We start from the raw sequence: 18,333 nt of genomic DNA on the forward strand, positions 1-18,333 counted from the left end.
AAATCCATAGTCCGAGCCCATTGTCAACACCCTAGACCCTCAAAATACCTTCAATATCCAAGGATCATAGATTGATGAATCATATTCAATAAATGGTTTAGCCATTTGCTCTCGGTTGTACGATAAGGTTGGAGAAGGCTAACCACTTGTTTCTAAAATCAACATTCTTACAATTTATTTATTCAAGATGTGTAAAGAGGAAGAGCTCCGCCTTCCCGTTTCTTCTGTAGCTGGATTCCCCAAAGCCACGTAATGTGATTCCAGCGCAACACCTTTTGTTTTGAGACGAGAAACAAATAAGATTGTGTGTTGAAATGGCAGGTAAATCATCATTGTTCACTTGCCAAAGAACGGTAAACCATCAAATCTCACCTCTGTTCATTTTAAGTCCAAGTCCATGAGCATTGTTCACTCGTGAAAGAATTGTTCCGTAGCAAGAGGAATCTTTGGGAGGCGGTGGATCCGGCTGTTCATGGTTCGTACATTGTACCACACGGTGCCGGGTTCCCAAACAAATCCACCAAGTCAACTGTTTACGGACCCTGTTTCTGCGATGGAGACTAATTTTGCATCCCCCGGTATTGATTTTTGAAGTTTTTTCCTCCATACCGGTACCATATTGGCTGCAAAAGTTCAACAATATAAAAAAGCGAGTTACCACCAACTAATTATGAGGCTCTCTGAAGAAATGTCAACACGAAATGAAGTGAAATGGCGGTGGTACTTTTTGAGGACAGCCACAGGCACGGCCACCACCCCTCTCTCATCACTCATCAGTCCTGTCTGTCACTCGTCACAAGTAAGTAACGGTTAAGGCTCTGCCGCCGGTGCCTCCCCTTCCTGCCGGCTCCTGTTTCGCACAGCCATCCGCTCCGCTGCTCCCCAGAGGACACACCTCCTCTCCGCTTCCTCTCTTCTCTTCCCTTCTCTCCTCTTCTCTCCTCAAGGATGAAGCTCGCTCGCCCGCCGAGGATGAGATGAGAGGCTGGGCCACCACCAGCAGATGAACAAGAGCCCCGCCAACCGCCACGCCGCAAGCGAGACGAGGAGGGGAGAGATGGGGAACTGCGGCACGCGGGAGGAGAATGCCGTCGTCGCCGCGCACGCGCAAGGTCCTTGTTCCTCCTTAGTCACCCTTCCCGACGCTGGGTTGGGGATTTCTTGCCGATGCTTGTTTTGGGGGGCGGTGGATGCTGAGATCCGCGTTATGGAATTCCTGGTGGAATAGCCGGAAGAGCGTTCTTTGCTTCGATTTTTGCGACGGCGTCCGGTTTATTAGGATCTTCCGCCTGGTGACTTGTGTGGCGAATTCGGGCTTTCTTTCTTCTAGGGCTTGTTCCGAATCGGCACTGCGAAAGAGGGTTTTGATTGATTGAAATCTAAACTTTCGGCCTGACTAAATATTTCTTCTGTTATTCGAACGGGGGATTTTGCTCCAATTTTATCTTCTTTTTTTGTCAACTTTGGTGTCTTGAATCCCCATTTGATTTCTCTCCTCTGACATGAGTATCAACTTTTGTTCAACTGTGGTTTCTTGCCTCCTGCATTTGCTGCCCAACTTGCCATTCTTCTCTCCTTCCTCATCTTCTTGGCTCTTGCATCATAAATCCTGCTTGATGGAGCTCATCGGGAAATATTTACCGGCCCTTGCCCCAGTGGAACTGGAGGCTGCAGCAATCTCTGTGCCCCCTCCCTCACTCTGTACTGTTGACTTTCAGATTTTCAGAAAAAAGAAAGCCATGATCCTGCACGTTGGGTTAACATAATCTCTTCTAGTACCAAGTTGCCTTTTAAAAAGCAATCTGCAACTGTGTAGTAGATCTGGTGGTCCTGTTTACCCCTTGCTGTAACTAATTTGCGCGTGTGCAATCTTTTTTTTTTCTCTCTTATAGTACTCAGAAACATAGTCCAAGCCAGCATTCAATGGCCTGCTCTTATTTCACTTGTCTTCATGTTACTTTTACAATTTACAGAGTTGCTAATGCAGAAAGTTGATGCGCTTGGGAATGAGACTTAACTGTCTTTCTTCTCTCTTCAATTATGCCTGTCAAAATAATAATATTGCTGATAATCCAATCCCTCTGTAATTTTCAAACTAACCACCTTGACTCAGCTCTATGTACTACATGAGTGAGTTCAAGATCTTTTCTTCTTGAATTCCATGGTTTATCATTTCTTTATAAAACTAAGTATTAGATCTGTAATGCTTTACCCTTTTTAATGTGATAGTCTGCTTTTAGTTTATCCGACTGATGCATAAATGGCACTAACATGAACTTATTTTTCTGTCATTGCAATGGTATGTTTTCAGTTCAGCAAGTCCACTTGTTACAACATTCCGACAAGAATGCTCTTGCAGATAGGAAGCACACCCGCACCTCATCAGATGTAAGTGACCCTCCCACACCTAGGAAAATCGAAGATGCCAAGAACATTTCCATATACAACAATGTGATTGCATTCACGTTGTTTGAGCTTGAAACAATCACAAAGAGCTTTCGGGCCGATTATGTTCTTGGCGAAGGAGGCTTTGGGACTGTTTACAAGGGTTACATAGATGAGAATGTCAGGGTTGGCCTGAAATCACTGCCTGTTGCCGTCAAGGTGCTCAACAAAGATGGACATCAAGGGCACAGAGAATGGCTAGTGAGTAACCAAGTTATTCCGTTTTGTCATGCCTGATAGTGTTTACGATGTACATTGACATGCTGAAAATTAATAATTATTACAAGAATTTAGTTATGCATGTTATGTGTTGCAGCACCAGCACATAAGAAACCTTATTGAGAACTCCGTGCACATTTAATTTTCTTAATATCATGCAAACTAGCATGCCTGGTCAGGATAATTCTCTATAAGCTAAAATGAAAAAATGACAAAAAAACATTTTCTTTGGTATACATTTAATTGAGAGTAGTAGATGTATTACTGTAACTAATTCACTCAGAATGTGGAAACTGGAAAATTCGTAAGTTGAGAAAGGTTATTTTTATCGTGCATGTGAATGATATAAGCGTAGCCCCTGAGTCGTGCTTGTAGTTACTAAAATCATGCATTCATTGTCGTGTATTGGATTTGGAAACATAATAGTGCTATGGTCAGCACAAGCAACAACACCAACCAAAGAGACTGATTTCGTATGTAACTATGAAGAACGATGCCAGGGTTATCATATTGTTTTTTAGAAACCGTGTTCAATGGCTTTGGTCTATTATTAGTTTATTACCCTGTTTAGTCATTTTTTTGTTTCTCTTTTGCTAAAAAGTTCTCAATGTGTTACTCATTTTTTATTTCTTTGTCAGACTGAGGTTAATTTCTTGGGGCAGCTAAGACATCCAAACCTAGTAAAGTTGATTGGATATTGCTGTGAAGATGACCACAGGCTGCTTGTCTATGAGTTCATGTTTCGAGGAAGTCTGGAAAACCACTTGTTTCGAAGTAATACATCTACTACTCTTGGCAGCTCACATGATATCATAAAATAATTTCTGTGGCATCATATCTTTACATATATTCCCCCGATTCTTTCTCTAATGCCATCAACACCATCGTCATGATGACCACAACGTGAATAATAGAAGTATATTATTTTCTTGTCAGTATATCGGTGTGATGTAACTTTTCATTGCCATGTAGCATTAGGCATCTTTATACACTCATGCATGTAGCCAAGTGAACAATGCCCAGTTCGCTGTATCTTCCCTGATCTAGAATAGCTGAATAAGTTCTGCTTGGCATATAAAATCAGCTTTCGGCTTGTTGGAAACAGATACTGGTAGACTCAGTTCAGGATTTGAACTTAATCATCAGCATTTGTGTTAGAGATTATCCAGTAAACTAGTAATTTCCACATGTAACTGCCAGTGCTTCACTTCTGCAGCTGAAGCCTGAATCTGGTCTGTTTGTTGTGTTGAAAATTTATTTATGAGCTATATCCAAATTGCAAAAATTGCCTATTAGTTTATTCTTTCTCCTATTGTATGAGCTATATTTATATTTTGGATTAAACTTGTATCTGAGACAGCGAAAAATGTTTTGCTGACTCCTTCTCTTGTTTCCCCCCTCAGAGACGGCTACTCCGTTACCCTGGGCAACTAGGATGTCTATTGCACTGGGAGCTGCCAAAGGGTTGGCTTGTCTCCACAATGCTGAAAGGCCTGTTATCTACAGGGATTTCAAAACCTCAAATATTCTGCTGGACTCTGTTGAGTGTTCATACTTGGCTACTTGCCGATGCTTCTTTTTTTCTTCTCAGTTCTTTGCATATCCATCAGAAATACCTAATTGTTTGTGATAATGACATTTGCCTCTTATTTACATCGCCACAGGATTATACTGCTAAACTGTCAGACTTTGGCCTGGCAAAAGCTGGCCCAGAAGGTGATGAGACCCATGTATCAACACGGGTGATGGGAACATACGGTTATGCCGCCCCTGAATATGTGATGACTGGTATTACCCTCATTTTCCAACAATTTCTTTGGTAAATAAATTCGCTTAATGATGCCATCGTGCCATTACTGGCAAACTGTTTGGATATGAGCTTCTTGGTGTCATATTAGCCAGTCACCAGAGCAACTACATGATCTGAGATCACGCACAAATATATCATGTATTGGTTTTATTTGGTGTGGAATAAAATTTTTACCTCATAAAAAATATTTGTTGATGCGATGCGAAAAATGCATGTAACTTTTTTTGTCCCTCCTCACAACCTCATGAATATACCTACCTGACAGGTCACTTGACTGCTAGAAGTGATGTCTACAGCTTTGGTGTGGTCCTTCTGGAGCTCCTGACAGGGCGGAAGTCCATCGACAAATCCCGGGCAAGCAGGGAGCACAGCCTGGTTGACTGGGTTCGCCCCAAGCTGAGCGACAAGAGGCGGCTTCACCAAATCATCGACCCAAAACTGGAGGGACAGTATTCAATGAGAGCAGCTCACAAGGCCTGCAGCCTTGCATACTACTGTCTGAGCCAGAACCCCAAGGCCAGGCCCCTGATGGGCGATGTCGTAGAGACGCTTGAGCCATTGCAGAGTGGCGGTGGGAGTGATGGAGCCGTTGTTCAAGCCGGCGGCCTCCCTGACTACAGAGTTCGCCGCGGCCTGACCGGAAACAGCGTCCACTGCAGGGCCATTCCCAACCCCAAGTGCTCCCCTGCCGTGCCGGCGTGCAGGGTGAGGTGATAACAGCTTCTGCAGTTTCAGGTTCATCCTACCCACTGCTGCAATAGGTCCAGTTGTACATTGCAAGCTTTTTCCGATGTGTAAATTTGATGTGCGTGCCACTGTTGTTTTTTGTTTCTGCTGCTTGTAAGGCCCCTCTAATTTTCGCGGGGGTGGCCTTAAGGTATCCTTGAACAGAGCGATCCCCGCTGAAACCGGCGGGTTTGAATCCCTGGAAATGAAATGCCGAACCAAGAGTGGTTGGCTGGCAATGGTATGGAACTATGGAAGTTATGTCACATGTTGTAGCTTTTTCTTTCCCCAGTTATCGGTCCTGGATTGCTTCATATGTTTCTCTCTCTCATATGATAAGCTGCTACGAAGAATTAGAGGAGTTCTTGGTCATTTCCTTTCTAGTAAGAATTAGAGTACCGGAGTATGTTGCATGGTTTCTGATTGTCTGGTGATGGCTGTCGAACTAGCATCACCATAATAAGGTTTCTGATTGTCTGGTGATGGCTGTCGAACTAGCATCACCATAATAATCCTTCAGTATCATCAGTTTGACCTGCCTTGCAACATAACCATCTTTTGTCAGCAGATATGAGCAATCAGTGTGATCTACTGGTAGTTGTCTATGCACATGGCTTGAGCTGGTTTGTTGATCGATAAAAAAGGAAACTAAAAAAAATCTTGTTCAAGTGGCGGGTCATTCTCAATCAATTCAAGTGTAAATTACTCCCTCCGTCCTATAATGTAAGACGTTTTTTGACACGAGGGAGTAGTAAATTGGTGTGGTGCCATGGATCCGTGGTCGTTGTCACCATCATCGCTCCCATTACATTTACATGATCGTCGTGTGTGGCGTGGATCAAGACAGATAAGCTCTGGCAAACAAAAGTGATGTATCTATTCAAGCATAACAGTGGATAGACATTATCTATCCATCCATCTATCTTTATCTATATGTATATGTCCATGGATTGATGTATCTTTTTCTTTTGAAGCCCACAATATTTTTCTTTTGAAGCCCACAGTGTGGAGATGTGCTCTGGGGTGCGGCTGCCCTCTCTCTACCTCTCTATATATAGAGGAAGGGAGGAGGGGGCGGCGGACAGGGCAGATGGGATCTCCTTTAGGGTGACTTGCCCCCCAAGCCGGGAGGTGGGAAGTCCTAAGGGGTGCCCCCAACCCTCCTGGTTACGTGAGATGGGGTGAGGGGTGCGCTGAGCCCCCTTAGTGGGCTGGTTTGCCCACTCCCCTTGGCCCATGGCCCCCCCAACACTTGCCGCTCCCCCCCCCCCCCCCCCCCCGAAACCCCTTTCGGTGACGCTGGTCATCACCCCGTACCCTCGGAACAATTCCGGACTCCAATACCCTTCGTCCAATATATCGATTTTCACCTCCGGACCATTTCGGAGTTCCTCGTCATGTCCGGGTTCTCATCCGGGACTCCTAACAACCTTCGGTAACCACCATAATGACTCAACTATACTTATACCGTCCCCAAACGTTAAGTGTGTAGACCCTGCGTATTCGAGAACTATACAGACATGACCGAGACACCTCTATGGTCAATAACCAATAACGGGACCTGGATTCCCATATTGGTAATGTATCCACACGTATCAACGTGTTAGTCCGGTAGAGGCTTACTAGGGATATGTTGTTGTCTATGTATCCACACATGTATTTGAGTTTCCGGTCAATACAATTATAGCATGGATAATAAACGATTATCATGAACAAGGAAATATAATAATAACCACTTTATTATTGCCTTTAGGGCATATTTCCAACAACAATGCCAAGTTGTTTTGGTTTTTGAATCTTTTTGCATTTTCTCGAGTTTTCTCGGTCAAAAAGGACCGATAAATTGCCGAATGTGTCGCAACTTGCATAGGGTGTTGGAAATCATTCAAACCTGACATGTATGCCTACCATGGGCATGCCCACATGCTTACAAAAGTTGGGGTGACTTGAAGGATGTCCAAACATAGACCATGATCAATGGAGGGTGTTTAGGTGAGAGTACATTGTTTCCCGACATCCTTGAAATGACCTCAATATTTTTCCATGACCTTGTATGACCAATTCAAGGCAACGGAAGCATATTTTAGTTGCACCGGAAGCAAATCCTCGAATTGATTGAAACATGATTTCATTGTATTGAAAACGTTTGTTGCATCAAAATAATATTTGGTATGCATCGGAAGAAAGCAAATTCTCTGTTCGAGATCTGATGGGATAAATAATTTTATCCAACACAACACATTTTTTGGTGAAGTCGGAACATTCAAAGCAAATTGATTAACTAAAGGAAGCACATTTTCATTACGGTGGAAGCAAATTTATATGCGTTTGATTTTAGGAGCATTGTATGGCGTGCAGAATTTCATTGAACTTAGTTTCCTGAGAGAGAGACGCTTAATTTATACTCCCTCCCTCCGGAAATACTTGTCATCAAAATGGATGTATCTAGATGTACATCTAGATACATCCATTTTGATGACAAGTATTTCCGGACGGAGGGAGTACGTGCAAAGTACCTATGGGAAGCCACGTTCTCAAGTCAAATCCAACCAACCAAAGCTTTCTCATCCAACGATGGTGGGCGGGCCTAGCACTTCCCAAAAGAAAATTAGGCTGAGAAAATTCACAACAATAACTGTAAAAGAAATAACCAACACAACAAGTGCGTTGTTCCAATTGGTTACTGTTGGTGGTAGTAAAATCAAGATGTTTGGAGTTCAATTCCTACCTCATGCGTATATTTTTTGAATTTAAAAAAAAATAAAAAAATGAGCCAGGCCTAGGAGGGAGGGATTTGGATTGGTTGTGTACGTCATACGGAGGTGGGTATACCATATGATTAAATGACCATACCGTCCTTATACGGTTTATGAGGGGGTCTACCGAAGCAAAGCCTCTATTTACAAACAAAAAGAAAAACCAAACAAATGGCCTATCCTATACCAGCTCTAGGACCCCTCGAAAAAAATACCAACTCTAGGAAACATAGGAATCAGATTAAGAGATCACAAAAAGCGACACCAACATCACAGGTGGGTGTCAATCCAGCCTTCCAAACACCCTGCACTCTTGCTTTTTACTCTATGGAGGTGTTTGGTTCAGAAATGGAAACCTAAACATAAATGGAATCAAATGACACTGTTATTGTAAACAGTATCGACCAAAAACCAAAACTGTTTGGTAGTAACTGTAACGTTAATTAATACAGCAGCGCTCTAGTCCTGCATTTCCCCGGTCAGCTGCTTCCCGAGCGGAGCGCCCAGCCCGGCCATTGACGTACCATCCTCATGACCTTTCTGCGCTTCCTCTCAATCATCTTGGCGCCTTGAAGGACCTGTGCGCCTCACCGATGGTCTAGCCGAGAGGAGGCTCGGTGCGAGGAGGACATAGGCGCAGTACTTTGACGAGCCGGAGGCTTACCCCGGGGGCCGCGTCCACCGTCACTGGCTGCATGCCGCCCTTTGCCCGTGCAACATCCAAACCTGTACATTGCGGGTCCCTGTGCCATCCTCGCACGCCCTCATGGGAGCTGCTCGTGGAAGCCATTGCTCCGCAGCGATCTCTTCCCGTTCATCGGGCAGACATCACTTCCGACGAGGGAGTCGACAATGGCCCGCTTCCGGTTGGCGCCGTCTTTGGCTACGGGATTACACTGCTCGGGCCATGGGCAGTGGTGGGCGGAGATGGAGATCGTGGCGTGGATGTTTGGGAAGAAGACGACAGGGTCGACAGGAGGGAGAGAGAGACTACCGTATCGTTTTCTGATTGCGCCCGATTTCTCGGGTATCAGTTTTTAATAGCGCGGAATATGTTACCGGAGTTATCAGATTACGGAGAAATCTAAACAGACAAGATTTAACGTTATCTGTTACCATCGTTATCAGATACCGTTACAATAGCACGAACCAAACACCTCCTATGTCTCAGAAGCATTAGATCTTGTTTGAGTAAATGTTTCCGGGTGTTTAACACTTGGCACTTCATTTCTATTTATTTTGCCATTTCTCTGATTCCAAATATTCCACAGCATCCCAAAATTATTACACCCACGGCAACTGTTTTAGGGAAATCAAGAGAGGATTAAATTACTTCATCAAAGATGGATATCTCTCTTCTTTTATTGGGCAATAGGGCCAGCCAGCTGTCCCGAGTGAATGTGCAATCCCAAAAGAGTGAGGTGCATTGAGGTCTCTTCAGCTTGTTCATTGCAGAAAACACAATCTTAGCATTCAAAGTATAATGTCTTCTTTTGCAGCAAATTTCCAGTGTTGGCTCTGTCATGCAGAAGCAGCCAAAAATATACGTATATTTTATGCCTGATTCTTTTGGCACTTATCCAAAGCCATTTCAGAATAATGTGGGCAACATATTTTCCTTTCATCCAGTCGTACATTTTGATTGAGGAGTATCCAGTTACAACCTACTTATAGTTCCATTTATCCTTGGCATGAGGATTGCATGTTTGAAGAACTAAATCTTTCATCTCATTGTATTGCTCAAGTACTTGAGCGGAAACCGGGGGTTTGAAAATTATTATTTTTTAAAACGAAGACGCACGATGGGTCCGGCTTTAAATTAATAAAGCCCACCGACAGGCAGCATCCAACAAGTTCACCACAGGAAATACAACAAAAGGAAAGTGGCCGAAGCCAATAGTACTAAACATGCAACCGGCCTCAGCCTGAAAGAGAAAGACAGTAATACTAGCACACAAGCAGCCAGTCCAAAATAACACCATGAGCAACATCTTAGTGTTGGGCTTCAAACTGAATCGTGCGGATCCGCTCCATGGCCTCCATCATCCGATCTGCATCACGCCGTTTCCCCAACGGAGTCCATGTCTGGAGGAACACGTGGCATTTGAAAATAATGTCAGCAGGATGGTTAGGGAACTTGTGTTCGATAGTCATCTTATTACGGGTGGTCCAAAGTGACCAACACAGCGCCCCTACGCAGCGCCACAGCACGCGCCCGAAGCTACCCCTATGAGCAAGAAGGATCCCACGTAGGTCCGAAGCCGTATGGGGATTCTAGTTCTGCGCAAACGCCTCATGGACGGCACTCCAAGCAAAACAGCTAGGTGGCAATTGAAAAAGATGTGGTTAGCATCTTCATGCGCTCCACATAGCGCGCAAGACCCATCCGAAGGGCCGTGTCTAATGGCAATGTTGTTAGAAGAGGGGAGGCGGTCACGGAATAATTGCCAAAGAAAAACTTTGATCTTCAAAGGAATAGACGCTTTCCATAGCCCCCTAGCTATGTCAAGAGTCGGTCCCTCGGTCAGCTTATTGTAAAGCGACTAGACCGTGAACTTCCCGGAGCTCGAGAGAGACCACGAGACCGTGTCGGCCTCAGGGTAGAGAGATACACCCTGCAAGGTAGTTAGGAGCCCATCCCAACTGGCCCTCTCATGGGTGAGAAGTGGCCTTTTGAAAGATATGGCTGGGGGGTTGGATCTTAGAGCATCGGCCACCAAAATGTCGACGTTAGTGGCAAGTTGATAGATGACAAAGTGGCTACACCAAAGAGGTTCCGACCCAAGCCAATGGTCGAGCCAGAACCTCGTGGAGTTCCCGTTCTTAACGCAGAACTTGGCCCCTAACGTGAAGGCAGGCTTAACAACCTGAATCCTGTTCCAGAAAGGCGATCCCTTCGCCTTTGAGGTAAGGAAATTCCCATCGGGGAAATATTTGGCGCGAAGGATATCGGCCCAAAGCCCTTGATCGTTCTGGGAAAGTTTCCAGATCCACTTGACGAGGAGCGCTACATTCATGAGTTTGGAGTTAAGGATCCCAAGGCCACCGAATTTCTTGGGGCGGCATAGCGCCGCCCACTTGATCAGGTGGTATTTCTTTTTTGTCCCAGTTCCTTCCCAAAAGAACTTAGACCTAGGGGTGTCAAGCTTGGCGTGGACACCATCAGCCAGCAGGAACATACCCATAGTAAACAGGGGCAGGGAGGACAAGCTAGAGTTAGCCAGAATCAGTCTAGCCGCAGAAGATAAGAACCTGCCGCGCCAGGGACTAACCCGGTTCGCCACCTTACCGTATAAGGGTTACCATTCGAGAATCGAGATGTGTTTGTCCGAGATGGGAAGGCCTAGGTACTTAATTGGAAAACTCCCTAGTTTGCAGTTAAGTAGGTTGACAATGCGAGTGGCACGGGGATTGTCCATCCCTATGGCAATCACCTCACTCTTCATAAAGTTAATCTTCAGGCCGGAGATGATCTCGAAAGCGAGAAGGATGAGCTTAATCGAGGCTATACTATGGTCATCGGGCTTGAAGAGAAGCAAAGTGTCGTCCGCATATTGAAGATGTGTGATCCCTCCAGGGTAGAGGTGAGGCACCACACCACGAATGTGGCTGGCGATCTTGGCCTTGTTCACCATGGCCGAGAGGGCATCAGCAACAAAGTTGAAAATCAAAGGCGAGGAGGGGTCTCCTTGTCTAAGGCCCCGTTTGTTGCGGAAGAAGTTCCCCACTTCTCCGTTAATCGACACCGCAGTCTGTCCTCCCGAGACAAGTTGCATGATGCGATGGATGAAACCCGACTCAAAACCCTTCCGAGTCAGCACCTCGCGAATGAACTCCCAGTTCACTCGGTCATAGGCTTTCTCGAAGTCAAGCTTAAAGAGCACGGCCGGATGGCGCGTGCGCTTAAGCTCATGAACGATCTCTTGTAATACCACCGGACCTTCTAGGATGTTACGGCCTTTGAGGAAACCTGACTGGCTACGGTTGATCACACGCTGAGCAACCGGGGCAAGTCTCGTAGTGTATGCCTTGGAGCATAATTTGAAAGGGACATTAATAAGAGTGATGGGGCGGTATTGCTTAATCGAGTCAGCCCCTTTAACTTTAGGGATGAGGCTGATGACCCAAAGTTGAGGCGCGAGATGTCGACAGTGCCTAGCGCAAACCCGTTGATAATATCGTAGAAAATGTCCTTGAGCGCCGGCCAAAACCGCCGGAAGAAAGACACCGGCCAGCCATCCGGCCCTGGAGCGGCATCGATCTTCATCGAGCCAAGCGCATCGTTGATCTCCCCCGTGGAGAAGGACAAGGCCAGGCCATCGTTTTCGACTTGCGACACCCGTGATTCTTCCCCCCAAAAGTCCTCACGGAGTCGAAGGGCCTTCACTTCCGCTGTACCCAACAGGTTAAGGAAGAAATCGTAAATATGCCTCGAGATATCGGCTTGGCTGACCAGTAACCCGTGGTCCGATTGTAGTCTCAGAATCGAACATTTCCTTTTACGGCCGTTGGCGAAGGCGTGGAAATAGCCCGTATTTGCGTCCCCCTTGGTAATCCACTTGACGCCGCCCCTACGGCGCCAATATTCCTCCTCTTCCCTGAGGATGGCCAACACTTGATTTTCAAGGGCATAACGGCTAGCCCACTCCGCCTCCGAAAAGGATCTAGAGTCAGCTTGAACGTCAAGTGCTTTAATTTCCTCGATAAGAGCTTCCCTAGCTCGCTTAGCGTCACTACCATGGTTTGCACCCCACCCTCGAAGGAAACCACGCAGGGCCCCGGCCGCCGAAACCCAAGTGTCAAGGGGACCCATGGAGCGACCAGCCATAGCCCTAGCTTGCTCCCAACGCGCGAGGAGCAAGGGAATGAAACCCTCTACCTCGAACCACCCTGTTTCGAAGTAGAAACGAGGGCTACGCTTGATCCTATCCTTCCCAGAGGCCAGAATCAACGGAACATGGTCAGAACCAATGCGAGTTTCAGCAACCAGAGTACACATGGGAAAGATCATCTCCCAGTCAGCCGTAACGAACACACGGTCCAGGACGCTTCGGACCGGATTGAGTTGCTTATTGGTCCACGTGTATCTAGCCCCAGTCCTAGCGTGTCACAGCCCCAGATTAGCCCTTGTTTGTTTTTGCTTTAGCATCCATGCAACATGTTTAAATTTTATGAAATTTGAAATGGGGATGACCAAGCCCTAGCACCAAAGCATTGCAAATAGGTTCAACTTCAAAATATTTTCAAGAACCCAAATTGGTTTGCAAAAATGTTCATGATTACTGGAAAAGGGTGAAAACCATATCCAGAGATGATGGATATTTTTCCAAGACATTTTTGGATTTTGATTAAACCATATTGTATTTGAATTGGGGCATTTAAATACTGTTAATATTTTTAAATGCTCCAACAATTCTGAAAATAGTTGAGGGCCTCTGTAATAATTCAGTTAATGTCCACAATTATTCTCAGGATTTATAAAAAATGATTTAGTGTCTAAAACTAAATCAAAACAAACTAGAGAAAATAGAAATAGAAAAGAGGAAATAAAAGAAAGGGAGAGAAGGCCACCAGGCCACCTACCTAACTTACCTGGCGCCACTTACCTGGCCCAGCACGGCCCAGCCCATCTCCACTTCCCCTGTCATCTTCCTCCTCGCCAGAAGGACCGAGGCGTGGCGCGCGCCCGAGAGGCCTCGGCCACCTCCTGCTTCCCCTGGCCACCTCCTGCTTCCTCCTCGACGCCCCGGTGACGCCACGCGCCTCCCCGACCCCCTCTCACCTCTCCCTCACTCGCTGCACCCTCTCTCCCTCCCCTGACTCCCTTCCCCGAGCTCACCCGAGAGTCGCCGTCGCCACCGTTCACCATAGCCGCAGCCACCAGCCCTCCCTCGCCCTTCCGCCAGTTCCAGAAGCTCCGCCGCTGACCTCTACACCGTCCCCGCCAAGCCACATGAGCGGACGCGCCCTGCAGCGGCTTCCCCGACCTCTTCTTCAAGCTTCGGCCGCCGAGATCGCCGGCGACCGTGTGCCCTCCCTGACGCCTCCCCGAGCTCCCCGAGGCCACCGTCGCAACCCCTGTGAGCCTCCGGTCGATTCCCCTCTTCTCCCCGCGTCGATTTCGCGCCCTAGCCACAGATGCACATAGCCGAGTTGTGCTCGCCGCCGGCGAAGTCGTCACCATGGCTTGAGCAAGCCCAGCTTGCCCCTGAGCATGTCATCGCGCTCGCGCTGCTCCCAGGAGCCGATCTAGCCCACCCGTTCGTCTCACCGTGCACCACAACGCCGATTCCAAGCACACCCGAACTCCGGCCGCCGCCTTGGAGCTCGCTGTCGTCGGCTCCGGCCACCATAGGTCCGGCCACCACCACCGTTCGACGCGCGCCACTGCGTGTGTTTGAATGCAACTAACCGCGCCCGAAATGATGCCCTGAGGGCGATTTCCAAAGCCCGCCGCCGCATCTGGCCTCGCCGGCGTCATGTCGCCGGTGGGGTTGATCCACTTGACCACGGCGGAACCCCCCCTGGGTCGATGACAGATGGGGCCAGCCCCTGTTAATTAGTTTAGGTGTTAGATTAGTTAACACTAATTAAGTTAGTTAATTATTTAAGCCACTGACATGTGGGCCCAGCCCTGCTGACATTTTCGTTAGTATTAGTTTAACCCTAATCAACCCAGTTAACCAACTGAGTCACTGACACGCGGGACCCACTGTCAGGTTTGACCTGGACCCGCCTAGTTGACCTGCTGACATCAGCATGACCTAGTGCTGACGCAATAAATCATTTTCTGGTTTTAAAATAATTCAGGAATTCCAGAAAATTGTATAAACTTCTAACAATCATAGAAATTCAACCATAACTCCAAATTAAATAAATTATATATGAAAAATTATCAGAAAAATTCAAGGAATCCATCTGTACCATTTTCATGCATGTTTGAACAATATTTGTCCTCTGATTTGGACAAAACAAATAAAGGGCATTTAAATAATCATATATGGAGTTGGATTTTGAATCATGTTTTCAAACCAACTTCATTTAAATCATAGCTAGGTGCATTAGCCCAAAACACATTCATATTGCCATGTCATAGCATGCATCATATTGTGCATTGCATTGATCGTGTTTCTTCTGTGTTTGCCGGTATTTGTCCCCTCTCGATAGACGTGATACCGATGATGTGATCGTTGACACTGATGAAGACTCAATGTTATCTTCAGAAGTGCCAGGCAAGCAAAACCCCCTTGTTCATTCCGATACAATCCCACTCTCTCGCTCCTGCTCTCTTTTACTGCATTAGGACAACACCGATTCAACTGTTACATGCTGCGGTAGTTGAACCCCTTTATCCTCTGCATGACCTGTCATTGCCACAGTAAATAGATGAAACCCACTAGCATGAGTAGGAGTTGTTTGAGCCCTAATGTGCCTACTCATTCATGCTTGTTTGTCATGCCTGCTACTGCTTAGAGTTGAGTCAGGTCTGATTCATCGGGGATGAATCAGAGGCGTGTGAACATGTCCTACTGTGTGTGAGCTAAGTGTGTGAACACGATTTGGTAAAGGTAGCGGTGAGAGGCCATGTAGGAGTACATGGTGGGTTGTCTCATTGAAGCCGTCCTTAGGAACTGAGTCCTGTGTTTGTGATCCATGATTCAGCTACTACCATACATTGGGCCCTGAAATATGACCCCGCTCGACTTCTTATTCACCCTTGTCCTCTGTCCAGGAGTTGCAAGTAGTTTCTGGTGTTTGTAGTATGCTGGAGGCCATGGGCAGCGCTGACCGGAGGGGTGGGCTGTGATGCGGTAGGCACGTGGCCGGGTATACCGGGCGCCCGTTTGGTGTCACGGAACCCTGTTCACATCGTTTGGGGCTGTGAGCGAAACTCCGGCCGGATCTCCTCATGGATGGAACCCGAATAGGCGATAAACCTGGACTAGAGACTTGAGTGTTTAGGTAGGTCGTGGTCTACACCCACGTCGGCTTTCGCTTGAAGTCTGCCGAGCACATGTCGTGTGCAGACGCTAAGTGGTGGAAACATGTATGAAGAAGTACACCCCTGCAAGGTTAACATCATCTGTTCGAATAGCCGTGTCCGCGGTAAAGGACTTCTGGGTTGCTTATATCAGTTCATAGACAAGTGAAAGTGGATACCCTAAAATACGCTAGATAAGCGTGAGTGCTATGGATGGCGTTCTCGTAGGGAGACGGGAGCGGTTCCATAGTGGTGTATTGGTTGGTGAATATGTGGACTCGTGTGCGCCACCCCAAAAGAGTTACTTGCAGTCATAGTTTAGGATAGCCACCGAGTCAAAGCTGGCTTGCTGCCGTTAAACCCCACCATCCCCTTTGTTGATAATGATGCATATGTAGTTAGTTCTGATGTAAGTCTTGCTGGGTACATTTGTACTCACGTTTGCCTATTTATGTTTTTGCAGAGAGACTTGGGTCTCGCTAGTAGTTCCGCGTGGACTTCGACGTTTAGCTTGTTACCTCAGCTACGATCTTGTGCCTCGGCAGGATTTGGTAGATAGTCAGGCTTCTCAGCCTTTTCTTTGTAGATGTCTGTACTCAGACATGTTGAGCTTCCGCTTGTGCTTTGATCTGTATGCTCTGAATGTTGGGTCATGAGACTCATGTTTGTAATATCTCGCTCCTCGGAGCCTATTGGATAAATACTTGAGTCGTAGAGTCATGTTGTGATGCCATGTTGTGTTTGCACATATCGAGCATATTGTGTGTATGTTATTGAAATGCTTGGTATGTGTGGGATCTGACTATCTAGTTGTTTACCTTTAGTAGCCTCTCTTACCGGGAAATGTCTCCTAGTGTTTCCACCGAGCCATGGTAGCTTGCTACTGCTCCGGAACACTTAGGCTGGCCGGCATGTGTCCTTCTTCGTTCCTGTGTCTGTCCCTTCGGGGAAATGTCACGCGTTGAATACCGGAGTCCTGTTAGCCCGCTACAGCCCGGTTCACCGGAGTCCTGCTAGCCCAGTGCTACAGCCTGGATTCACTCGCTGATGACCGACACGTTCGATGTTGGGTCATGGATGCCTGTCCCTGTAAGTTTGTGCCACTTTGGGTTTACGACTAGCCATGTCAGCCCGGGCTCCTTATCATATGGATGCTAGCGACACTATCATATACGTGTGCCAAAAGACGCAAACGGTCCCGGGCAAAGGTAAGGCGACACCCGTGGGAATACCGTGCGTGAGGCCGCAAAGTGATATGAGGTGTTACATGCTAGATCGATGTGGCATTGAGTCGGGGTCCTGACAGCGTTGGTATCAGAGCTTGACTGCCTGTAGGTTCTCCAAGCCAAACTGGTCGAAGTTGAGTCTAGTAATTCTTTAGTTATATAAGGGATTTGATTGTGGGATGGAACGTAAGGCTCTTTTTACTCCTTATACCTTATGCCCTTCTGATCTGAGTCATTTTATCTTTCCTACGGGGATTAAGAACTAGGCTATCTCTTCTTTCTATCAGGATCATGTGTTACTAATCCGTAGACTTATAGAATTGTTGGACTTAAGCCTCATTTCAGTTCCTATTACTTCCGTATGTTAATTGTTGATCTCGAAACCTTGGTATTGTGCTTCTGAGTGGCTATGCCACCATTTTTGTAGCATGTCTCAAATCTTTTCTGAGCATTTACAGCCGTTATGCTGTCCGAGTCATCCCAGGTTTCTAAACAGTCTGATGCATTTGCAAAAATCCTTTCACTCTGGTTTCGATGTTCCTTTATGCCAGCTCAATCACACAAATCAGTGAGTTGAGGTACCTTATTGCCTTGACATATATGTTGGAATAATTATTATGACCCTAGGTGTTTAGGGAGTCACCTAGTAATCTAGCAACGTTTTGTGTTCCCAGTGTGAAGATTCTGGCCTTTATTATTGAAAGCATCCTGTGATGCCATTTAGTAGTAGGCATTCTATTCCTGGGTTCTTGAACCCGAGATTCACCCTACTTACATCATGTTGATAGTGTTGCTAGTTCCTTTAGGATATTAGTAACCTTTGCGATAGTCCTCAAGGTTCGTGGTACATCCTTCTTCCAATTACCATGAACCATTCTTGGCAGGAGTTCTTCTGAACCAAAAGATGACAACAAGAGAGCTCTTGATGAGTTCTCGATTCTATGTTGTGACTCTACCAGTTCTACCTTTCCGCATGGATTATCCGGAAGAAATATGTTGAACTTCGTTCGACATGCTAAACCATGCATCCACAACTCAGAAAATCGTATGTTCCTTTGAGTTGTCCCTCTTTAGTTGTTTTTTGGCCCTTGTATATCAATTGATATTCATGAGTAGTTGTGCATCCGTGTTCATCGTTGCCACTACTCTTGTGGTCCGTCAAGCCATTCT

General features: G+C 46.4%; 1 protein-coding gene across 1 annotated transcript; it reads left to right on the plus strand.

The window, feature by feature from the left end:
* The first annotated feature begins 768 nt into the window (after positions 1 to 768).
* On the plus strand, positions 769 to 5,572 carry LOC123111338 (probable serine/threonine-protein kinase PBL8). Its single transcript, XM_044532111.1, has 6 exons — positions 769 to 1,112; positions 2,312 to 2,646; positions 3,303 to 3,438; positions 4,068 to 4,204; positions 4,329 to 4,452; positions 4,740 to 5,572. The coding sequence occupies exons 1-6, from the start codon at positions 1,004 to 1,006 to the stop codon at positions 5,186 to 5,188; spliced, it is 1,290 nt and encodes a 429-aa protein (XP_044388046.1). The 5' UTR covers positions 769 to 1,003; the 3' UTR covers positions 5,189 to 5,572.
* The last annotated feature ends 12,761 nt before the right edge of the window (positions 5,573 to 18,333 follow it).

The sequence above is a fragment of the Triticum aestivum genome, chromosome 5B (assembly GCF_018294505.1).
Source record: "Triticum aestivum cultivar Chinese Spring chromosome 5B, IWGSC CS RefSeq v2.1, whole genome shotgun sequence".
In the NCBI taxonomy this organism is placed as follows: domain Eukaryota; kingdom Viridiplantae; phylum Streptophyta; class Magnoliopsida; order Poales; family Poaceae; genus Triticum; species Triticum aestivum.